The sequence below is a fragment of the Nilaparvata lugens genome, chromosome 8 (assembly GCF_014356525.2).
Source record: "Nilaparvata lugens isolate BPH chromosome 8, ASM1435652v1, whole genome shotgun sequence".
In the NCBI taxonomy this organism is placed as follows: domain Eukaryota; kingdom Metazoa; phylum Arthropoda; class Insecta; order Hemiptera; family Delphacidae; genus Nilaparvata; species Nilaparvata lugens.
The window spans coordinates 46,374,536-46,401,242 of record NC_052511.1 but is presented as its reverse complement, the minus strand read 5'-3'; the positions used below and the strand labels follow the sequence as shown (position 1 = coordinate 46,401,242).

Below are 26,707 nucleotides of genomic sequence, written 5' to 3'. Positions count from 1 at the left end.
CTACATGAAAAAGCATCTCCCAACTCATATAAGTACCTATCGAGTGGGTAACTCACTTCAATCTCGCGAGCCTTGTCATTTCAACCTCTCTCTTCAGCGTTTTCACTCACTCTCTCTCCGTTCAGTCAAAATGAACGCAGCATTGTCTGTTGAATCCCGTCCCCCTTCCCCCTTTCGTAGCACGGCCCGTCGCTTTGTTCATTTCTATTTATTTTTCCTGCCCGAACAGTCGTCTTCATCATCATCATCATAATTTCATAAATTTGTATGAGGGGTAACTTAATTTTTTTTGAAAGCAATACTTTCCTTACCTATGGTAATAGGGCAAGGAAAGTAAAAATCTGGTGTGGTACACTCACACAACTTTCCTTGCTCATTGATCTATAAGCCTCATCAACGAGGATAATCTAGGGGAATAACATCATGCCGATTGACGGCTAAATAATCAAAACTACGATTATACTATTGTGATTGTGTTCAGAGTACATTTTCCTTTGTTTGAATTATGAAATTTGAGGATTTTTTTTAATTTGTCCAAACAGCTGTTCTACAAATAAAATATTGACATGTGTTATTTTGAATAAACTGCTCTACCTACTTACCTCACGCACGAGATGGAGGTTACAAAGTAAATTTCTTTAGGATGGGGTGGACTTCTGTTAATTTCTCAGGGAGGAGACTCATGCCACTTAATAGAGCTGATATAATATAACTATACAGGGTCTGAATTTGAGAAAAATCGGTCAAGTCATTTTTGAGAAAATCGTGATAGAAATTTAACAAAATTCATTCTTCTCAGGAATATTACGGAGCTCCTGCAATTTTCCCAGAAATGAGACTCATGTCAGTTGATAGGGCTTATAAATAGCTTCTAGGGTATAAATTTGAAGAAAATCGTTAGAGCCGTTTTCGAGAAAACATAGTTTTTTAGTGATTATCCGCCATTTTTCTCAAGAATATTACGGAGCTCCTGCAATTTTCCCAGAAATGAGACTCATGTCAGTCGATGGGGCTTATAAATAGCTATCCATGGTTTAAATTTGAAGGAAATCGTTAGAGCCGTTTTCGAGAAAACCGTGAAAAACATGGTTTTTTAGCCATTATCCGCCATTTTTCCCGCCATTTTTAATTGAATTTTATTGAATTTCTTATTGTCGGATCCTCATGGTAAAAGGACCCTAAGTTTAAAATTCCAAGTCAATCGGTTGATTAGGAATGGAGTTATCGTGTTCACAGACATACACACATACACACACACACACACACACACACACACACACACACACACACACACACACCACAAAAATCATGTTTTTGGACTCAGGGGACCTTGAAACGTATAGAAAACTTGAAATTAGGGTACCATAATTTTTTTTGGAAAGCAATACTTTCCTTACCTATGGTAATAGGGCAAGGAAAGTAAAAAGATACCCCATCGGGCCCGAAGCAGAATTTTCTCCTAAAAAGAGAAAAGATAGTAAATGAAATTGGAGGATCAAGAGAGAAGAGAAGAAGATTAAAGATGAGAGAACGTAAGATAGGTTGATGTAGCGGAAGAATACGATGAAGAAGAAGAAGTGGAATGAGGAGGTGAAGGAGAAGAAGGGAAAAAGAAAGAGAAGGAAAAGAATAGAAGGAAGTAGTGGACGAGGAGAAGAAGAAGGGTGACAAGCGAAAATGAATGAGAGGAGATAGGAGAATGACTGGAGGAGAATTAGTAACTGAGGTAGCGTAAATAGGGGAGAGAATAGTGTGTACAAGAAGAAAGGAAGAAGGAGAAGAAGAAGAAGAAGAAGAGGAGGAAGAAGAGGAAGAAGAAGAAGGGTGACAAGCAAAAATGACTGAGAGGAGAATTAGTAACTGAAGTAGAAAATAGGGAGAAGAATAGTGTGCACAAGAGGATGGGAAGAAGGAGAAGAAGAAGAAGAGAAGAAGAAGAAGAAGAAGAAAAAGAAGAAGATGAAGAAGAAGAATAAGAAGAAGAAGAAGGATAAGGAGTAAAAGAAGAAGGTGGAAGAGAAATGAGATTTCAACCATTTTCAACGTCAAATCTCTCTTTCAAAGTAATTTAACTCTTTCAAAAATGATAATTTTCCCATTTAAAACACATCATTGTATAGGTAATTTTATTCCCTTCAAAACGTATTTCATGTAAAATTCACCTAAAACACACCGTTAAGGAGTTACAAACCAAAAACCGCACGAACTACACAATTTTATTCTCACAGACTTCAGAATGTCTGCTGCCAAAGCTTAGAACTGCTCTGGAGCCTGATGGATGAGTGAAGGAACGTCAGCACATTCTGGCGGCAGAAATCCTAACTACAACGTCATCTGCAACTCTGCAAATGGGAGCGCTCGCCTCATCTAGCGGCAGCAATTGTAACTGATATGTACATTCATTCAGTTTTTTGTGAATTGTGGGGTTATTATTGATTTAACGATAAAAATGCAAGAGACAAAAGTTGTAGAGAAGAGAATGGAGAACAAATTATGTTATATTATGTTTTCTTTTATCTCCATGTATAAGGCTGGAATTTATGAAAAACTGAAATTAAGTTGATGATGGTTATCTAAAGTGAGTGGAAACTCATATTAAATTTTTACTATCGTTTATTTCTTTTCCCTGTTTCTTCATCTTCTTCTTCTCTCCTTCTTTTGGTAGAGAGTTAATGGGGAGGATATTTTTAATATTCTTTCCGAAGAATGGACATTGATATGTCCAAAGCTCCGCCAATTTATGTAGATGCATAACAATATGATTATTATCTATAGTTATTATATTACAAATTGCTTTTTCATATCATACACAGTTCAATAATTATTTTCTTAGTCTATATTATGTAAATTCATCTACAATTTTGCTGTATTGTAAGCTATTGTATATAAGTGTATAAGCCAGTATATATTGTAATCTACATAAATAAAGTACTCAATCAATCAATCTTCTTCTCTTCTTCTTCTTCTTCTTCTTCTTCTTCTTCTTCTTCTTCTCCTTTTTCATCTTCTACATTCTTCTCTTGTTCTCCTTCTTATTCGTATCACATACTCTTTTCTTCCTGGTCACCTTCCTTTTCCTCTTCATTCTTTCCTTGTTTTCCTTCTTCTTTTTCTTCTCCTCCACACTATTCCTCTCCCTCTTTTCCTTTCTCCTAGATTTTTATCCCTCCTCTTTTTCTTCCTTCATTCTCCTTTCGTATCTTTACTTCTATACCTTCTTCTACCCTATATGTTATTCCTTTTTTGCGTCCTTCTATTCTACTTCTCCTTCTCCTTTTTCTTCTTCTCTTTCTTCTCCTATTCCACCTTCCTCACATTCGTCTTTATTTCTCCTTCTCCTTCTCTTTATTATTATCTAATTATTATCTATAGTTATTATATTACAAATTACTTTCTCATATCATATTTTCAATAATTATTTCTTAGTCTATATTATGTAATTCATCTATAATTTTGCTGTATTGTAAGCTATTGTATATAAGTGTATAAGCCAGTATATATTGTAATCTACATAAATAAAGTACTCAATCAATCAATCAATCAATCAATCAATCTCCTTCTCCTCCTTCTTCTTCTCCTTCTCTTCTTCTTCCCCTTCATCTCCTCGTCTATGAAAGCCACCCCTAAACACATCCCATCCTTCAGAATGAATTATTCTCAGCACGATTTTTTGTATTTTGTGTTTTGGGGTAAGACTCCCGGAAATATTGACAAGAGATAATATTTTCGGATGTCAGCTGAGCTGGCAGATTTCTGAGACCAGATGATGTGTTATCTCTTTTTTTATCTCTATCTCTCACTCTTTCACTCTTTCTCTCTCTCTTGCTTCTTCTCCCCTCTCACACTCTCTTCCACTGTGACATACACTCTCATTCTCTCTCTCTGATACACTATATTTCTCTAGTAGCAATTGATCAATGAAGTCTCTCTAGTGTTTATAGTCTATCAATCTTTCTCTCTATCTCACACACTCTTCTTCTTCTCCATCTCTCTTCCTCTTCCTAACCCTCAATCTCTCTTTTTCTGTTCCATTCTCTCAATATCTCACTCGCTCTCTCTCTTTCTCTTAATATCTCTCTTTCTCTCTTGTCTCTGCTCCAAGAGAAAAATTGGTACGATAGATGACATGTTGGTTCTCTCTCTCTCTCTTCCTCTTCCTCACCCTCACTCTCTCTCTCTTTCTGTTCCATTCTCTCAATATCTCTCTCTCTTTCTCTTGATATCTCTCTTTCTTTCTCGTCTCTGCTCCAAGAGGAAAATTGGTACGATAGATGACATGTTGGTTCTCTCTCTCTCTCTTCCTCTTCCTCACCCTCACTCACTATCTTTCTGTTCCATTCTATCAATATCTCTCTCTCTTTCTCTTGATATCTCTTTCTTTCTCGTCTCTGCTCCAAGAGAAAAATTGGTACGATAGATGACATGTTGGTTCTCTCTCTCCCTCTCTTCCTCTTCCTCACCCTCACTCTCTCTTTCTGTTCCATTCTCTCAATATCTCTCTCTCTTTCACTTGATATCTCTCTTTCTTCCTCGTCTCTCCTCCAAGAGAAAAATTAGTACGATAGATGGTTGGTTCTCTCTCTCTCTTCCTCTTCCTCTCTTTCCCGTCCTCTTTTTCCTCTCTCCCAATCTCTCTCTCTCTCTTTCGTCTCTACTCCTACGCAAGAAAAAAATGGGAGATCTAAATGACATGATCGTTCTCTCTCTCTTCCCCTCCCTCTCTCTATATCTGTTTTCATCTACCTCTTCATCCCCCGGTCATGTGTTAATGGGAAGGATATTTTATATCCTTCTAAAAAAATCTACAATTATTTGTTAAAACACCGCCGATTTATGAAGTTACATCACATTATTATATTATCGTTATTCCAATTGCATTTCTATATTTATTCTCATTGATTAATTATTTATGCTATGTGAAATTCGTTGAATAACTAGCATTATCGTCATTCAATGTAAATTAGTGTATAAGCCAGTAAATATTGTAACATACATAAATAACGAAATCTAATCTAATCTTTCTCTCTTAATATTTCTCTCTCTCTCTCTTCCGTCGCTGCTCCCAGGCAAGAAAAAAATGAAAACGATACATGACATGTTGGTCCTTTCTCTTTCTTCCTCTTCCTTTTCCTTTCTCTCTCTTTCTCTTGGGGTAGAGAGTTAGTGGGGAGGATATTTTTAATATTCTTTCCGAAGAATGGACTTTGATATGGCCAAAGCTCCGCCAATTTATGTAGATGCATAACAATATAATATCTATAGTTATTATATTACAAATTACTTTTTCATATCATATACAGTTCAATAATTATTTTCTTAGTCTATATATGTAAATTCATCTATAATTTTGCTGTATTGTAAGCTATTGTATATAAGTGTATAAGCCAGTATATTGTAATCTACATAAATAAAGTACTTAACCAATCAATCAATCAATCTCTCTTCCATTTTATCTTTCGTCTCTGTTTCTAAGCGAGAGAAATATATGAATGATAGATGACATGTCGAATAGGAATTAGTGAAAGTTTTTGGTGGTTTTATCACATTTGGTTCTATCAAATGTGTGTCAATTTTATGTGATTAGTCATTGTGTTTGATTATGTATTGTGTATTTAGATTATGTATTGTTTTTAGTCAATTTTATATATTGCTAGATTAGTTAGTTTCAGATAAGATTCCATCTCTGAAAATAGGCTACTGTAATCCATAGAGTGTGAAACTTCCCATATTCATTCGTGTGGTTTATTTATTTCATCATGTCTGAACTACTCAACTGATTAGCTTGGAATTTCGCATTTAGATTCTTAGTTCACTCAAGATGATTGTAGGCCTATTTTAAATTCTTCATCAAGATTTCAGGAGTAAACGTTCTCAGTTTGTCAAGCTTTTAATGAAAGCTTTTAGACCCTCGCAGGGCACAAACCTTCAAGTACAATAGTATATTTCGCACCTAGAGCAGAAAATGAGACTTTTCCGGCTCGAAATCGGTTTTCAGACTAGAAAAGATTGAGAGCTGGAAAAACATTTTTGCCCGTGGTGCGAACGATATTTTTCGCCACACTACAGGTATTGCTGACAAAGTAAATAATTACTTTACTCGGCCTACGGCCTCGGACTAGAAAAGATTGAGAGCTGGAAAAACATTTTGCCCGTGGTGCGAACGATATTTTTCGCCACACTACAGGTATTGCTGACAAAGTAAATAATTACTTTACTCGGCCTACGGCCTCGGACTAGAAAAGATTGAGAGCTGGAAAAACATTTTTGCCCGTGGTGCGAACGCTATTTTTCGCCACACACAAAAGTAAACAATATATATATGAGAAAAGTTGTTTACTAAGCACTTCCAAAAGCAGAAGTGGAAGGTGATAGCTCTAGCAAATCTGAGGTAATCTGAATATCAGGAAATTGTCCAAGTATTTTTATTTTTTATTCTGATTTGTCTAAATAACCTAAAAGATGATGTTCAATTATGTGGGAGGTTGAGTTTATACTTTTTTATTCTTTCAAATGACAATAAGATGATATTATTATAAATGTTTTAATTATTGAATAACGAAAACAACTAATGACAAGTTTTTTGATCAGCTGTTTTTTGGTCACCTTTCTTAGTTCCATGTTAGCGGCTGGAAAGGGTACTCTTTCTGGCCTAGGCCGGAAAGAAACCTGTTCTGACGTCAGACGAGAGTCGTGTGCAAACAAAGTCTTTCAGATCTACGTAGGGACTGGAAAACAGCTGCTTTCTGTGCAGTGTGGCGAAAAATAATTTTGAATCAATGGAATTTCAATCTCCATTCTTTTCAATCGATTTATTATAAAAATAACTAGTCAATTTTTTTATCAAATAATGATAAAAGCCCGGAAAGCCCACAATATTTTCCTTTAATAAAATTTTCGACTTCCCAAACTCTCGAAAAGTTTAGTGTTTTGGTTACTTTTGGTTGCACTTTTAATAGAATCAGTGACAAGGTAAGCAATTTGTGTAACAGTTTGTAAATGGCAAGGGATGCCACATTTTTAATTAAAGGGAGTGCACCATCTTCCCCTCACACCCTCAATACTGTTCCACCCTTCTTACTTCCTCTCTTCCTCATTCTGTCTTCCTCACTCTCTCACACTCTTCCTCTTCAAACCCTTTCTCACACCAACCCCCTTCCACATGTCTCTCCCACTCGCTCTTCCTCTCTCATCCCCTCACATCATCTCACTCTCACACCGTCTCTCTTTCTCTGACTATTGCCCCCCTCTTCTTTTATCTCTCTCCCTCACTTTCTTTCACTCTCTCTCACCTTATAATCTTTGTTGTACAGTGTTTTAGTTTTACTTAGAATTGTATTGGAGGGTTAAGTGTAAGAGAGGGCCGGCTGCGCCCTAACTTCACCCTCCTAGGTTTTTAATAAAGGCAGCTAATCAATCAATCAATCACTTCCTCTCTCCATCTATCTATCTCTTTTTGGATCTAACACTCTCTCTTTCTCTTTCTCCATTCATCATCCTTACTCTGTCTCTCTTTCTCACACACTCTCTCATTTTTTCTCCTTCCATGTATGAATATCTGATTCATCTCTCTCACTCACTCACTGTCTTTCTCTCACTTCCTCCTTTTTCCTATCACTCTCTCTCTCCTTCACTCACTTCCTTATCCTCACATTCTCTGTGTCACTCTCTCTCCATTTTAATTATCAATGATTTGATCTTATTTACCTGTATAATTATTTTACTTAATTAATTTTCAGTTTTTTCTTTCAAATCTTCATATTAATTTATTAAAACTTTCACAATATTTTCATTTACAAATTAATCCTTAGTTGAATTAATGAAATTAACGTTTTAGGTAGAGAGTTAGTGGGAAGGATATTTTGAATATTCTTTCCAAAGAATGGACATTGATATGTCCAAAGCTCCGCCAATTCATGTAGATGCATAACAATATTATCTATAGTCATTACCAAATGCTTTTTTTTATATCATATGCAGTTCAAAAATCATTTTCTCTATCTATATTATGTAAATTCATCTATAATAATTTCGCTGTATTGTAAGCTATTGTATATATGTGTAAAATCCAGTATATATTGTAATCTACATAAATAAAGTACTCAATCAATCAAATCTCTCTCTCTCTTCAACTTACAAAGAGAGTTTCTCCTTTTGTTTCTCTCCTACTCTCTCTCTCTCTCTCTGTCACTCAGAGGTATATATTTCAAAGAGTTTTCATCTCTGTCACTCACTCACACCCTCACGCCCTCTCTCTATTTCCATGTCACTCTTTCCTCTCTGTCACTCTCTCACACTCACTCTCTCTCTCTCTCTTCCCCAGTTACTCTAAACCCTTCTGTTGTCCAACTTTGCTAACTGGATGTGAAAGTTTTGTGAGGGAAGCCTGTGTGATGTCACCCTTGCATAGTGGCCTCTATTTACCTCATTGATACTAATTTGATTCACATTTAATTCGATTACTGTGATCAGCTCCTGAGCCAGAGCTACCTCCACGCTGATTGATTAATAATTGCTTTTCAATCACTTCACAAGTTATTTGAAGGTGATAAATTGAGAAAAATGTCAGCGTAAGCCTAGTTAGGCTAATCGACCGAACGTAGTGAGGTCTATGTTTTAACAAGGATTTTCTGTCTGTCTGTGTGTAACGCGATTACGGCCAAATGCGTTGATAGAATTCGATGAGATTTGGCAGGAATATTCCTTTTTCAACTGCGCGTCGATGATCACACAAAGTCTTTGAAATTTTGCATTTTAATGATAATATCAAAAGGAAAGGAACTCCTCCATACTCTGATATCACTATATATATCATCTACTTAGAAGATAGGATCAATCAGACTATAGGATTATTCATAATCAATCAGCTGACAAGTGGATTATTCATTGCATGCATTTACACAGATGTCTGGCCGTGTCTATTTCTAAAAGGTAGGGTTTCAATATTTTTTATGATGCGTGCCCATCAGTATCAATATTCTCACATTGGAAAAACAAATTTAATAGGTGATTGAAAATAAAATAAAAAATGATTGGATGAACTAAATAATGCTGAAGAAATTATAATATTCTTGATTGAAAAAAATTAATTTCAAAATAGTTGAGAAATATTTTTATCAGATGATATCAGATTTATCAGATATCACGGAACTGGATCATAGCCGGGAAATTATCATAAGGGATACAAATTGAAACGTGAACTGAGTTTATTAACATAAGTGAGTTTTTGATCTTGGAGAAAACAAATAACAGTTTTTAAGAATAAATTTGTTTCAACTGTGAATTGTGATTCAACTGAATCAACTAGAACAGGTGATATCAGATACTTGTGGATGAGAGAACTGCGTGAGGTCTACTGTTCATAGTACTACTAGTAAGTTACAGAAACATCGATATTTGGTTGTACTAATTGACCGAGCGAAGTGAGGTCTAAGATTCAAGTTGACAGTTTTGCATTTCTCTTTATGTCTATATGTTTATAATGAATTATGTTCCACGTTTACGGTGGAACGCGGAAATAGATTTTTATGAAATTTGACAGGTATGTTCCTTTCTTAATTTCGCGTCGATGTATGTATAGAGACGTCTGTGAAGTTGGCCCGGATGGCGTCAGCCCTCTTAATGAAAATATCATAAATCGTTAGTTTAGTTAGTTTTGATACATTTGACGTTTGTTTGGGTTGGAGTTATTTTTACTTTCCTTGCCCTATTACCATAGGTAATTTCAAGTTTTCTATACGTTTCAAGGCCCCCTGGGTCCAAAAACATGATTTTTGGGTGTTGGTCTGTGTGTGTGTATGTGTGTGTGTGTGTGTGTGTATGTGAGTACTTCTGTGAACACGATAACTCCATTCCCAATTAACCGATTGACTTGAAATTTTAAACTTAAGGTCCTTATAGCATGAGGATCCGACAATAAGGAATTCAATAAAATTCAATTCATGATGGCGGAAAAAATGGCGGATAATTACTAAAAAACCATGTTTTTCACAGTTTTCTCGAAAACGGCTCTAACGATTTTCTTCAAATTCATACCATGGATTATAGCCCTATCAACTGGCATGACTCTCATTTCTGGGAAAATATCACGAGCTCCGTAATATTCTTGAGAAAAATGGCGGATAATGACTAAAAAACCATGATTTTCACGGTTTTCTCGAAAACGGCTTTAACGATTTGCTTCAAATTTATACCATGGATAGCTATTTATAAGCCCTATCAACTGGCATGAGTCTCATTTCTGTGAAGATTTCAGGAGTTCCGTAATATTCTTGAGAAAAATAGCGGATAATGACTAAAAAACCATGGTTTTCACGTTTTTCTCGAAAACGGCTGTAACGATTTTCTTCAAATTTATATCATGGATAGCTATTCATAAGCCCTATCAACTGACATGAGTCTCATTCCTGTGAAAATTGCAGGAGCTCCTTAATATTCTTGAGAAAAATGTGCAGTTACTAAAAAACCATGTTTTTCACGATTTTCTCAAAAACCGCTCTAACGATTTTTTTCCAAATTCATATCCTGTATTGAAGCTAACATCCATAACCCCAAGTTATTTATCAGCTCTATCAACTGGCATGAGTCTTTTTCCTGGTAAAGTAATGGGGGTCCACCCCATCCTTGAGAAATGGACTTTGTAACCTCCTTCTCGTGCATGAGGTAGGTAGATAGAGCAGTTTATGAAAAGAACACAGTCATAGTCAATATATTTCATCTGTAGAACAGCTGTTTTGACGGCTTTTAAATAATCATCGAATTTCACAATTTACACAAAGGAAAAAGTACTCTGAAAACAATTATATATACACATATATAGAAGTCTGATCGTAGTTTCAAATATGTTGCCGCCAATCGTCATTATGTTATTCCCCTAAATTATTCTCGTTTGAATGAGGCTTACAGTTCAATGAGCAAGGAAAGTTGTGTGAGTGTACCACACCAGATTTTTTAAAATTTTGCATTTCAAGGATAATACAAAATGAAAAGGAGTCTCCTGTAAATATCAATATTACCGTGAAAATCAGACTGTGGAATTATTCATCATAAATCAGCTGACAAGTGGATCATTAGTTGCATGCAATTAATAGCTGAAAGTATTTTCTCTCGACCTTTCTCTGCTTTGAACTCGGGCTGTCCTGTTGCCAGTATGTCTTGAAGGAGGTTAGCGTTAGTCTGTTTGCAGACAGGATTTTTCTTGAGCAAACAGTATTGTATTTAATGATCTGTAATATAATTTGTATAATGGAATTTGTCATGTAAGCGATATCATTGAATAAAACTTGATTTGATGTTAGCATTTTTGATTAACCAACCCCAACAGCCACTAGTCGTTTTCACACCGATATCTCGTCGACACGACATACAGACAGGATTTACTCTAATGTACAGTATGAGAGTAGGTTGTGGTTTATAACTGCGCGAGGTCTACTGTTCACAGAACTACTAGTAATAATGATATAACAATAAATTGTTGGTGTAGCAATTAATTCGATTCGAAGTCACAAATACAAGGCAACAATAAAGTCGAACCTATTCTTCAATTCAAAAAAGAGAGTATTTTTTGTCCACGAGGTAGACGATAAATCTTGCAATGTCCATTCATTTGTTCTGTCCACCTGTTGTACAATCAAAAACTTCCACATTCCTGGTTGCCACGTCATTTATCAACTCTTTGTCACCGTACGGCTCAGTTCATACAGAGAAGCACTTCACAACCTTTCACACTTTCTTTCTCACACTCTTCTCCTTCTTCCTCTACAAACTTACTATCATTCTCCTCATGTTTTTCTTTTCCTTCTTCCTCTTCTTCCTCTTCTTCTTCTTCTTCTTCTTCTTCTTCTTCTTCTACTACTTCTTCTTCTTCTTCTCTACCTTCATCAACTGCTCCATCTCTTTCTCATTTATCATTCTCAATTCCCTTCAATGAAAATCTTACTTCACATCCCATTCTCTCATATATCCTTCTTCTACCACCTCTTCTCTTTCCTCCTTCCTCTTCTTCTTTTTCTTCTCCTTCTCCTCTTCTTCTTCATCTCCTCCATCTATTCCTGTTTCTTTCTCATTCATCATTCTCAGTTTCTTTTACTGACTTTCTTCACTAACTACTGTCGGTCGAGTTCTGCTTTTGGCAGGTATTCTCATATCTTCTTCTCCCTTCTCCTTCATCTCCTTCTTCTCCCTCTTCTTCTTCTTCCCCTTCTCCTTATTTTCCACTTTCTTCATCTGCTCCATTTCTTTTTGTTCCTTTCTCATTCATCATTCTGAGTACTACTACTTCTTGTGCTTCTTCTTCTTATATCTTTCTCCTTCTTTTGCTTCCTTTCGGATTCCTTTTCTTTCTTGTCCTCCTGTCTTCTCTTGTCCACTTATTCTCCTTCTCCTCAGTTTTCGTCTTTCCGTTCCTTCCTTTCTTCTCCTTATACTCCTCCTTTCTTCTCTTCTTCACCATTTTCTCTTTCTCCTTCTTCTTCGTTCATATGTTTCTCCTCCTCTTTGTCACACTTCTACATCTCTTCCGAAAAATACCTTTCTGTGTCCTGATTTATTTTCCATCTTCTACTCCTTTCTCTTCTTATTCCTCTTCTTTCTCTACCTGATCACCATCTTCTTCTTCTCCTTTTCCTTCATCATCTCTTACTCCTTCCTCCTACACATCCTCCTTTTTCTGATACCACTACATCACTTTTTTCAGCGACTACTTAGTGTCTAGATTCCTTTTCCTTCCTCTTATTTTTCCTCTTCATCTAACTCTTTTTCATCATTCTATTCTCCTTCTTCCACTTTCTCTTCTTCTTCTTCTCCATCTTCTTTTTCTTCATCTTCTTCTTCACCATCTTCTTTTTCTCCATCTTCTTCTTCTCCTTTTCCTTCATCATCTCTTACTCCTTCCTCCTACACATCCTCCTTTTTCTGATACCACTACATCACTTTTTTCAGCGACTACTTAGTGTCTAGATTCCTTTTCCTTCCTCTTATTTTTCCTCTTCATCTAACTCTTTTTCATCATTCTATTCTCTTCTTCCACTTTCTCTTCTTCTTCTTCTTCTTCTTCTTCTTCTTCTTCTTCTTCTTCTTCTTCTTCTTCTTCTTCTTCTTCTTCTCTCTTCTTCTTCTCCTTCTTCTTCTTCTTCTTCTTCATCTTCTTCTTCTTCTTCTTCTTCTTCATCATATCCTCCTTTTTTTCTCCATAACCACTCCCTGAGCCCGGGTTTCAGAAACCATCTCTCCTGGAAAAGCATTTTAGTTCATTGGAGAATGAACTGACTCCTTACATTTCGACACTATGATCAGTTCAATAGTTGAACCACTGCTCTTATAGCTTCTGCCAGGTATCGACTGTGAAGATTCTGATTTGTAGAGCATTTGCCACATCGTTATGATGATATATGATCAGTTTTTATCCTCAGAAAAAGGTTTTGAACCATAAAATTGGCTTGTGTCATCTGTTAAGGCTCTCGGGAAGCTATTTTTCATGATTTTCTGATAATAATAAAGATTTATTTTGAGATGTGAGGATTCAATAAGTGGGTTCATAGTTTGTAGCTTCCATGATCGAATGATTCATCGTATAAAACCATAGAGAAACAATAGCGTAAGTAGATATCCCATGGTATAGGGAGTTAATGTCGTAACTTTTATTGTTATCTCAAGACGATAGTCCACGTAGTTCTTCCCTTGAAGCTGTGTGACGCTGGTAGTCTCTCATATTGTGCCGTTCATACACTCTCACCCCAACAAAACAGTAAAAATCGACAATAATCGACAGTAATCACCTTGAGATAACAGTAAAAGTTACGACATGAACTCCCTATACCATGGGATATCTACTTACGCTATTGATTCTCTATGATAAAACTGAATAAGAAGACTATAGTGAGGTCCACGTTATAATGGCAGTGGACAAAGATAGGAGAAGATCGTTGCCGATTCTCTGCCTTGCCACTGCCTTCTATAGAGGATAGCTGATTCCGGTATATCCGATATAACTGTTCATTTTTTCTCAACATTTCGAATGATCCCTATTTATTTTATCTAGAGTTCGCTAGGTTATCAGAGATGTATTGATTTATCTGGGTTACTAGAGATCACAATGCTCTCACCTCCTCAAGATAATTTCAAATAATGTTTTCGACTTTTCTTGTTGTTTCACAACCACGAAATTGTTTCTATATTTTCTATAATTTATTTGAAAACGTCAATAACCAGAAAACTATTAGTCTAAATCAAATTGTAAGGGTTCGGTTGGAAAAAGGTAAAAATGTCCCACAATTTATTTGTTCCGTTGTTTAAGGTTTTCGATTTTAATAGGAGCGTTTTAACTGTTCGAGATTTGGCTTTCAACTCGACTATAAATTTCTTTCATCTTTGAGTGATCATGAAAATTTCAAAGTCAAACAAAGGAACAAATCATATGAGTTCTATTGGAATTTTTTTCCTCTAATCAATCATATCCTCAGAATAAGATTTCAATCAATAGTTTTTTTATCTACATTAAAAATTGAAATCTTTATTCGAAAAATAAATAAACAATCAAATTCATCCCAAAAAGTTTTCCAATTTCCATATGGATGTAATTTTTGGAGAGTAGATCTCATCGAATTTTTATCCAGCTGTTAACCCTGTTGTCAATATTTCTAATAGCAGGTGATTCACTCAAAGACCTTTTAAAGATATCTTTAAGGTCTTTGGATTTACTATATTAAACTTGGGTTTTCATTCATTTATTATGACAGTTATTGTCGTTCTCTGAAAATATTGAGAAATCAATTCATATCTTGAAAACTGAGATCGTTATAAGGAAATTCGACTGGACATTTTTGTTGGAAATTCATTGTAGAATTTATGATCTTCGGCAGTTACACCTTTCGTGGGACACTCTGTATAAGCCAATTCCTTCTTTTATAAATAATCTGGATTGATAATTGACCGAACGAAGTGAGGTCTAAGATTCAAGTCGATGGTTTGGCATTTCTCTTAATGTTTATATGTTCATATATTTATATGTTGCGCATTTACGGTGAAACGCGGTAATAGATTTTCATGAAATTTGACAGGTTCATCCTTTTTAAATTGCGCGTCGACGTATATACAAGGATTTTGAAAATTTTGCATTTCGAGGATAATATAAAAGGAAAAAGGAGCCTCCTTCATACGCCAATATTAGAGTAAAAATCAGACTATAGAATTATCCATCATAAATCAGCTGACAAGTCATTACACAGATGTGTGGAGAAGCCAGTCTATTACTGTATTTGTATAAGGTCTATAGTTTCAATCAAAGACATTAAAGAGGTATGCACCTTTAAGCTGGGTTAACACCAAAGTTATTAACAAAATGGTTATAACTTAATCCTTATAGATTCTATTAGATTGAACGGAAGTTGACAAACACATATGTTCATCATGTGTATGATAAGTTATGTTCAATCTAATATAATCTAAAAGGATTGAGTTATTAACATTTTTTTAATAAATTTGGTCTAATCGCAGCTTTAAGGTCTTTGGTTTCAATATTTTGTTTCGCAGTCATGGTATTATTATGCGTGCCCATCAGTATCAATATTCTCACATTCGAAAAAACTAATTTGATAGGTGAATAAAAATAAACAAATGAACTGAATAATGCTGGAGAAATTATAATATTCTTGATTCTAAAAAAATAATTTTCATCAGATAGAAAGATCAGCACGGAACTGGATGAATTATATCATATGAAATACAAATTCAAAAATGAACTGAGTTTGTTAACATTTGAAACAGTTGACATCTGGTATTTGTGGATGAGAATACTGCGTGAGGTCTACTGTTCACAGAACTACTAGTATATAAGCCAGAATATATTTTAACTAACCAACCAATCACAAGATAATTTTTCACATCCATCTGGTTTTTCCTTGTGTTTCAGGACTATGAAGTGGACCTATACCTGCGTCAAAAATGGCAGGACGAGCGACTTAAACACGCTGACATCACAGAAGTCCTCGACCTGAATGACCCCAACCTGGTCAAGGCCATCTGGAAGCCAGAGGTCTACTTCCCCAACGCAAAGCATGCCGAGTTCCAGTTCGTCACTGTGCCAAATGTGCTAATCAGGATCAACCCTGATGGAGAAATACTCTATATGCTCAGGTATGTCATTACGTCACCGTCCCAAATAAGATAGTTAGAATGACCCCAACCTGGTCAAGGCCATCTGGAAGCCAGAGGTCTACTTCTCCAACGCCAAGCATGCCGAGTTCCAGTTCGTCACTGTGCCAAATGTGCTAATCAGGATCAACCCTGACGGAGAGATACTCTACATGCTCAGGTATGTCATTACGTCACCGTCCCAAATAAGATAGTTAGAATGACCCCAACCTGGTGGAGGCCATCTGGAAGCCGGAGGTCCACTTCCCCAACGCCAAGCATGCCGAGTTCCAGCTCGTCACTGTGCCAAATGTGCTAATCAGGATCAATCCCGACGGAGAAATACTCTATATGCTCAGGTATGTCATTAAGTCACCTTCCCAAATGTGCTAGTTAGAATGACCCCAACCTGATGGAGGCCATCTGGAAGCCGGAGGTCAACTTACCCAACGCCAAGCATGCCGAGTTCCAGTTCGTCACTGTGCCAAATGTGCTAATCAGGATCAACCCTGACGGAGAGATACTATACATGCTCAGGTATGTCATTAAGTCACCTTCCCAAATGTGCTAGTTAGAATGACCTTAACCCGATAGAGGCCATCTGGAAGCCATAGGTCTACTTCACCAACGCCAAGCATGCCGAGTTCCAGTTCGTCACTGTGCCGAATGTGCTAATCAGAATCAATCCTGAAGGAGAGATACTCTATATGCTCAGGTATGTCATTAAGTCACCTTCCCAAATGTGCTAGTTAGAATGACCCCAACCTGGTGAAGGCCATCTAGAAGCCAGAGGTCTACGTTCTATCTAGATATAGATAAGGTATATATAGACACCAATATAAAATAATCAAGTATTGAGTATCGAAATTGGGAAAAGAATAGAGTAGATATAATGAATAAATAAATAGATCTCTGGATAGATAAATAGGATTGAGATAGAGTAGTGTAAACTTGAACGAGCATAGATTCAGTATTATTTATTCTTTATTGATTGATACAATAAGTACATCATCAAAACGATAGGAAGAGAAGAAATAATTTAACCTTGTGCTATTCCTCTTTCAAAATTATATAAGGTCACACAGATTATTTTACTTGTTCACGAAGTAGTAAAATTTCCATCAAGATAATAATAATCAAACAATAAATTGTTATCAACTTGAGTGGAAAAACAGTCCCATTAAAACCCATGGGAATCATATTTTCACTGTAACGGTCACTGATAATGATACTGATAACCGTACGGGAATCATAAGGTATAATAACCTCCAATATCCACATGAGCAAAGGGCTACCATTCGAATGAAAATAAAATACGTAAATTACTAAAAATTATTGAGTTGACGTACTAAGAAGTAAAGTACTGCATTTATCATAGTCAGGCGTTAGATATGCAACCCGCTTAACACGGAACAATTTTTAGAACGTTTTATAATGGAATGCATTGTTTTGAATAGGAGGTCAATCACATCTCACAAAAATGCTAACGCTGCAATAGTACATTGTTCTTTCTCAAGCGATCTCTCTCTCACTCCCCCACGCTCTCATATAGTCTCTCTCCTATACTCTCTCACTCACACTGCTCTTTTGTTCTACTACTCTTTCGTTCTTTGTTATTCGTAATCGGACTCTCTTTGAGTCCTTTCTTTTTTGAAATATGATTATGATCTCTGTCGATATTCTATTATTACTCACACTTCTATTTTGATATCCCCTATTGTTCGTTCTTTGACTATTGTAACCGGACTCTGTTAGGTATATCATTCTTTTTTGAATGATTAATATTCTGCCGATATTCTATTATTACGAACTTTGTCTCAGCGTTCTTACATATCTACTTGGTTATTTTTCATCCAAGATTTTACTGTTAAATAATTTCTGTTCTATTATTCCATTATTGAATCAGCGAATGGAGTGAACTTGCTGACTGAATATCTTCTATATACAACTAGCGAAATTTGAAGGAATAAACTTTTATTCTTGAAATAATGAGATATTCTATTGTATTGGAATCAAAAATGAGGAATCATGGAAGAATAAGAGAGAGCGGGGAATTGCAGGAATAGTGTGTTATTGATTGATTGATTGATTGATTGAGTACTTTATTTATGTAGATTAGAATATATATTGGTTTATACACTTATATACAATAGCTTACAATACAGCAAAAGTATAGATGAATTTACATAATATAGACTAAAAGAATAATTATTGAACTGTATATGATACGAAAAAGCAATTTGTAATAACTATAGATAATAATTATATTGTTATGCATCTACATAAATTGGCGGAGCTTTGGACATATCAATGTCCATTCTTCGGAAAGAATATTAAAAATATCCTACCCACTAACTCTCTACCAAAACGTTGATTTCATTAATTAAACTAAGGATTTATTTATCAGTGGAATTATTGTAGAAGTTTTAATTAATATGAATATTAAAGAGAGAAAAACAGAAAATTGATAGAGTAAAATAATTATATAAGTAGATAAGATCAAATTATTGATTAATAAAATGAAGTAGGCTAAAAGTAGATCAGGGTTATCAACTTTCTGTAATATACAGCAGTATGCAGTGGATAAATGAAATAGCATGAGTTTATATAAAATATATATAATTCATTCTATAACAGAGAGGGAGATAGAGAGAGAGAGAGAGAGAGACAGAGAGGGAGAGAGTGAGAGGAAATGAGAAAGAGGTTTGGTGCGAATGAATGATGAGCGAAAATCTAAATGTCAAATTTCTTCTGTTTTTCATCTTGAATTCCAAATCAGCAACAACAAGCCAGATTATTTATGCGTCAGGTAACATTATCCATCGCATTTTCCACATTTTTTCCTCAAAACAAAAAAGAACACCAAGGGCTCAAGTACGTCACTAATTGAGTTACAAAAAATAAATTAAATCAGTTTTTTTGGAACGTGTGAGCGAGCACGCAGTCAGAAACAAGCGGACCGAAATGACGTTTGAAGCGAACTCTGTGTTATCCTCATTGAATTAAATGAAAAAATGTGTGTGAAATTCATTTTGAACTGACAGTAACTCTTGTGAATAATTCTAATGCTTCCCATTCTACCAATTCAGACAGTTTGGAGTAAATCTGGCCGTTGTATGTTTCAAATCAAGTCTGCACTTGACGGGAAAATTATTCGGATTAACTGATCGGGAGAGTTTAATTAGTAGAAAGGCTCTAAATTATTGGTTCAAAAAATTGTTGATTTGTATAGGTTTAAAGTATTTGACAGGAGTATGATTTCAGTTGTATAGTGAGGTCCTCGTTATAATGGCAGAAGAGGAAGATAGGAGATCAACGTTGTCGATTCTCTGCATTGTCATGGAGGATAATAATACCTATAGAAGAGGTCTAAATTATTGGTAGAAAAAATATAGATTTGTAGAGGTAGCATAAACATAAAGTAACAAGAGTAACATAAAGTATGTGAGAGGTAGCATTGAATTTCTATTCTTAGGTCCAAGTTTTTGACTGTAGTCTGTTTCTTTGTCCTTAAGTTGATTGTAAATGATGAATAAATAAATGATGGCAGTGAAGAAAGATAGGAGAACAACGTTGCCAATCCTCTGTCTTGTCGATGACTTCTATAGACGGTAGCCGATACAGGTTTATTGATGTAATGTCAACTGTTCATTCTCGTTTGAAATAATCAATTTTATTTCTTATTAAGCAAGAAACCGAATTTTTCAATAATTTCATAATGAATTTCTATAATTAGGATGAAATATTTTGTTAATAAATTATTAATTCTACATTGTTAATATACGATCTGGCGACAGAGCAAAGCGAGAAAGAGATAGCGCTATCAGCTTTGTTGAATAATGGACAAGGATAGCAATACTATTGGTAATCAAACACTGCCATTATAACGTGGACCTCACTATAGAGGTGATAAGTATGTGAGAGGTAGGATTCAATTAATTGCATAGTGAGGTCCACGTTATAATGGCAGTGTTTGATTAGCAGTGGTATTGCTATCCTTGTCTATCATTCAACAAAGCGGATAGCGCTATCTCTTTCTCGCTCTGCTCTGTTGCCAGATCGTCTTTTAACAATGTAGAAGTATTATTAATCAGCAAGATATCCAATCTCAATAATGAAAATTTATTAATCAATCATCTAAGAACATATTTCCTCAACGAATAGAATATGATTTATCATCCTAAATAAGAATGAACTGTAACTATTATTACATCAGATACTTGGTTTCAGCTATCCTCCACAGTAGGCAGTGGGAAGGCAGAGAATCAGCAAAGCTGTTCTCCTATTTCATCTCCACAGCCATCACAAGGTGTTCCTCACTATATCATCTGCTATTTTCCTATATGGGGTTCATGCTTTTCAATTTCTACATTAATTTTCAAAGTAATGCCAAGTAAATAAGCAGCTCAGAAACTTTTCCACAGATTTTATGAATCTTTTTCCAAGTTGAAAGTTGAAATTCAATTTGAAGAATACAAAGATATGGAGGAAATTTCAAACTCACATTCAGAGCTCATGTTTATAAATGATGATGTATCATTGTTATGATAATATATTCATTGAAAAAGTTGGGATGTGTCAATACAGCCATGTATTATTCCAAGCAAAGAGGAAAGAGCCCTTTAGTATGATCTAATATGGGTGAAAAATGGGAATAAGTTGAATAAATAGTTTATTATTTTACGGATAATCCTATTTTTTCAAACATTTGAGGATGAGTTTTGAAGTGAGATGAATGGAGTTTAATATCTTATAAGTTATGGAGTTCTTGTTCCATAAAATGTTCAAATATTACTATAGAAAAAAGATAGCATAAGAAGATATACCATGGTATATGTATTTTATGTTTCAAATTTCAAGCCGGTTTTTTGTTAGCTTGAGCCTATTTTTGACGACTAGTCTATAATGATTACTGTTTTGTTGAGGTGAGAGTGTAAGAACGGCTACCAGCGTCACATAGCTACACCAAAAACATCCACTATATAAAGTGAGGTCCACGTTATAATGGCAGTGGAGAAAGATAGGAGAACAACGTCACCGATCCTCTGTCTTGTCAATGCCTTCTATAGACGGTAGCTGATACTGGTTTATTGATGTAATATCAACTGTTCATTCTCGTTTAAAATAATCAATTATATTCCTATTAAGCAAGAAATTATATTTCATAATTGAGATGGGATATTCTGTTGATTGACAATTCTACATTATTAAAAGACGATCTGGTAACAAAGCAGAACGAGAAAGAGATAGCGCTATCCGCTTTGTTAAATGATAGAGAATGATAGCAATACCATTTCTAATCAAACACTGCCATTATAACGTGGACCTCACTGTTGGCTTGGATTAACAGTGAAATTTGAAACATAAACGTCTCTACCGTGAGATTTTTTTTGATTGTATATTTTCTCTCTTATGATATAAATCAATTTTGTTGGTCACGGAAAGGTCCTCCAATATCAGAGTGTGTTCTAGAACTTCTTTATCATTATTCATTGATTCATACAATAAGTACATTATCAAGAATGAGAGGGGGAGAAAAAAAAGTAACCTAAAAAAATCTGTTGTGGTTCACTCACACTCACACAACTTTCCTTGCTCATTGATCTATAAGCCTCATTCTTGAACGAGGATAATTTCGGGGAATAAATGTTATTGTTTCCAGAGTACATTTTCCTTTGTTCGAATTATGAAATTTGAGGAGTTTCAAAAGTTGTCAAAACAGCTGATCTACAAATAAAAATATCGACATGTGTTCTTTTGAATAAACTGCTCTACCTACCTACCTCATGCACGAGAGGGAGGTTACAATGTAAATTTCTCAGGGATGAGGTGGACCCCCTGTTAGTTTCCCAGGGAGAAGACTCAAGCCAGTTAATAGAGCTGATAAATGATTATACAGGGTATGAATTTGAAAAAAATCGGTCGAGTCATTTTTGAGAAAATCGTGAAAAATATGGTTTTTTAGCCATTATCCATTAAAATTTCAAGTCAATCGGTTAATTAGGAATGGAGTTATCGTGTTCACACACACACCACACACACACACACACACACACACCACACACACACACACACACACCACACACACACACCAACACACACACACCCACACCACACCAACACACACACACACACACACACACACACACAACACACACACACCACACACACACAACACACACACACCACACACAACACACACACACACACACACACACACACACCACACACACACACACACACACACACAACACACACACACACCACACACACACACACACACCACACACACCCACAACACACACAACACACACACACACACACACACACCACAACCACACACACACACACTGGACTATTTTGGACTATTTGTACTATTTTGGTATAACTTGATCACGTTGGAGTCGTTTTGGGAAAATCGCAAAAAAACCTGTTTTTGACAAAATTTTCGCAATTCTAGCCGCCATCTTGAATTGCAAGATGAGATACGTGTACACAGACGCACATAAACTCATACACACACACACCACACACATACTGGAACAAGGTAACAAACGGGGAGGTGAGAAATGAACATACATTGCGGGGAGGCTGATTACACACATTTACACACATGTTGGAGACTTAATTTTTGTTTTAGAAAGTATATTAATATGTGTTCAATACAGTTGTAACTTTTTTTTCTGGTAACTTGAAAAAAAATTACGCATTAAACCTACAAAAAGGGGAGAAATGTGTGTACACTTTCACTGAACAAACCGAGGAGAAATGTGTGTACACTTCCACTGCACAAAGCGGGGAGAAATGGTGTGTACACTTCAAACCCACATTCTGGGGAGGAATTGTGTGTTAGTTTAACTTACAAAGCGGGGACAAAACCGGTTTCAACACTAGTTCTGGCTGCAACACTTATTTCGATATTTACTATTCTATTTGATCATAGAATACAATATCGTATGGGTCTTCGAAAGCCAGTTACATGCACGTTGATTTTTGTACGATTGTTTTTTGCCATCCTTATGAATTCGAATAAGTGCAACTTGTCAAACATCATCTGTTTGATCTAATAGAATTTTATAAGGACGGTAAAAAATCGATGTGTATGTAACTGGCTTTTACTAAACAGGCTTCACGAATTACAATACGATAATAGGATAGTTGATACAATACATGGTTTTAATTCAGATTCATTCATTGATAGCAATAAAAGGAGATTCCGGTGTCGATAGCATCGAAGTCGCCAGGCTGGTCTGGATCATTTATGAATTTCTCAGTATGCAGTATCCACTCAGCAGCTCTTATACAAACACAAACATTAGTTTCGTTTTACTTGGAATAGTAAGACATTATTTCATTATGTCCATTATTACAATAGATCAATTCAGATCCAGTTAGCTGTTAGAGTAATATAATGTAATTACATTCTATACTCACTGTTCAGATCATCACAATGTTTATAGCCTACTGTATGCAGTGAGTATAGAATGTTACATTCTATACTCACTGACTGCATATTTATACTGTGTAATAGATTTTATTGATGTTGCAAAGATTTTAAGTCAATGATTCAACAGGAAATCCATGGTAATATTCAACGATTTCAACCTAATGAATTAGATTGCTGTATGACAAAATTGAAATCCCGACAACGTAAATAATTCAGTGAAGTTAACTGTACAAGGTTACTTTTTCTCGTATTTTATTGAGTGATAATGGGAGATGATTTCTGATTCCATATTTGGATTCAACCTTTTGAAGTTTGAAACTTTCAAAGCTGGAATTTTTTTTTCAAACTAGAACTTTTAGGGCCGGTTTCCGAGCTCAGGATTTAGCTAAGTCCCAGACTCTAAACAGCAATAGTCAGAAAATTGGCTTTCCAAAAGGTCAGCTTTTATAATAGAAGTCTTAGTTTTTATTTTCTCATTTCTATAATTGGAAACGTTTTTCCTTGACGGAATTAGACATTCCTGAATAATTCAAAATAGCTGAAACTTTACACTATTTTCTCTTTATTTTATTTTGTGTTCAATTTTCTAGTTTTTCGAGATTTAATTCAAACGTGACTATGACAATGACTGCGACAACGCCCCGTCTTGGAAAAACAAATTTCTGACTCCAGTTGTTTAAAGTCTTGGACTCAGCTAAATCCCGAGCTCGGAAACCGGCCCCTAATGTTTTAAAATGTTCATGTTTGAACTTTTCAAGAGTGTTTAAAAGCTTCTAAAAACCTTTACCTGTGAGGCAGAAGTATTATTATCTTAGTAGGTACATTTTTACTAAACATAACTTTATGATAATGTAAAAGCTATATTAAAAACTGCTGTAACTCCCTTGTTTTTGGGTATTTTCGAAAATGGGACTTACGCTTTAAAAAATTTGGGGTCGCTGAATCCAAATCCGAATACTTTGAGAAAAGTAATGAGTCATACTCTGAGCAAACGCGTCTGAAATTTGAGATCCCCTTGTGAAAGCCTTCGAGCTGCGAAATATGAAATGATCTGAATTATGATCTTCAGGAGACGGGATTTTGCCGTGTGAAACTAGCCTAAGAAAAACACGACGCCTTGTTCACTCCCCCCACCATGACTTCTCAGTAGCTTGACCCTAACATTTACATGATCCTAGAAAGTAGTCTACACCTATGTTCACAGAATAATTCAGAATAATGTATCCTATTTGAAAGAGTGGATGCATGCAAAAAAAAAACACTTTCAAAGATCCATGTTCATCAAGCCTTCTGTTAACTGCAAGAGATATTCTGTATCTTTGTGAGTATCTTTGGGAGGCTCCTTTTCCTCTTATATTATCTTTGAAATGCAACATTTTGAAAACTTCGTATATATGTCGACGCGCAATTTAAAAAGGAGCATACCTGTTAAATTTCATGGAAATATATTGCCGTATATCGCTGTGAATGCGCAACATATAAACATAAAGAGAAATGCACAGCCGTCGACATGAATCTTAGACCTCACTTCGCTCGGTCAATTATATACAGTGATGTCGGAGTAATGAGGGATTCCTTCTCTTTTCATATTATCCTTAAAATGCAAAATTTGAAAAAAACCTTGTTTATTAATACATCGACGCGCAGTTGAAAAAGGAATATTTCTGCCAAATCTCATAGAATTCTATCAACGCGTTACATACATACATACAGACAGACAGACAGACAAAAGAAAATCTGAGTTAAATCATAGACCTCTGCCCAACATAATATACCTCCACCAATAACATCACTCAAATCATTCAAAAATAGTGTGAATAGCAACGGGGAGAATACGCATCCTGTTTTAATCCATTTCTGGTTTCAAAGTATTCTGTTAAGTTACCCTCCACGCCATGCCATACAGGAGACTTCGTATTTCTATATAGACTCCTCAACATCGCAATAAATTTAGTCGACACTCCCAATTCACTCAGTTTAAAAAATAAAGCCTCTCTGTCCACACTATCGTAGCCCAAAAAGAAACAGTACAACTTCTTTGTAGGTCTATTCAACGTTTTCATTACTATATTGAATAGAACAAAAATATTATCAGTAGCCGAATAACCTCTCCGAAAGCCACACTGATTCTCTTTAATAATCTTTTCTCTTTCCTCCCACAACTGCAACCTTCTCAGTAAAATAAATGAAAAGACTTTAGCGACAGCATTTATAAAAGATATGGCTCTATAATTATTCACTTCATTGGTATCACCTTTTTTATGCAATGGAAATATAATTGAACGTGGAAACCCTGTTGGTATCTGTCCACCTCTGACGATGGCATTGGAAAAAGTCAAAATAATCTCTTTGTAATTTTTTGACGCATTCTTGTAAAACTCAGCAGGAACTCTGTTATCACCTGGAGCCTTATTGTTGCGCATTGTCTTGAAGGCACTTTCCAAATCATTCATATCTATGTCTTTGTCAAGAGTTTGATCTTCAACATTCCTCGCCGCATAATATGTGACTACCCCGCAAACTGATCAAAACACTCGTCTGAAGTGTTCAACCCAATCCTCAGCACTCACAGTTCCCGAAATCTTGAACTCTCTACACTTGAATTTCTTTATCAGAGCCCACAAATCACTGGAATCTTGACTCTTCTGAATTGTTCTTTTATATCGCTGAAATACGCTTGCCTTTTACTCTTACATAGCAGTTTGTATTCCTTTACTACCTTCATATAATTTTCTCTCACCTGCTCCGAATTTGATTTTCTAAACACATTCAATAGGCTGAACACTCGCTTTCTCATAACCGCACACTCTTTGTCGAACCACTTTTCTCTCCATCCTTCTCTCTTTCTATCAGGTTGGGGCACATAATTTGCAGCTCTATATACAAGATTATTTAATACTTCATAAGTCTCTTCACTACTCTCGGGAAACCCATTTATTTCTCTACAAGCATTGGTGAGTTTAGATATATATTCATTCTTCCTCGCTTCCTTCCATTTCAACTTCGGTAAGAGTGGTAAAATTGTGCTCTCTCTTTCTAGAGTATCAACCGTGATTAGCGTAGCTTCAATTGGGAAATGGTCAGATAAAAATTCTGGCACAATAGAAAATTTTCCAACTATTTGCGCTAATTCGA

General features: G+C 35.6%; 1 protein-coding gene across 1 annotated transcript in view; it reads left to right on the top strand.

Moving 5' to 3' along the window:
- LOC111049248 (glycine receptor subunit alpha-2) overlaps positions 1-26,707 on the top strand; it is a 62,334-nt gene that overhangs the window by 12,422 nt on the left and 23,205 nt on the right. Inside the window, exon 2 of the mRNA XM_039435163.1 lies at positions 15,905-16,128. Coding sequence (XP_039291097.1) covers positions 15,905-16,128 — 224 coding nt within the window. The remainder of the gene's footprint in view (positions 1-15,904; positions 16,129-26,707) is intronic.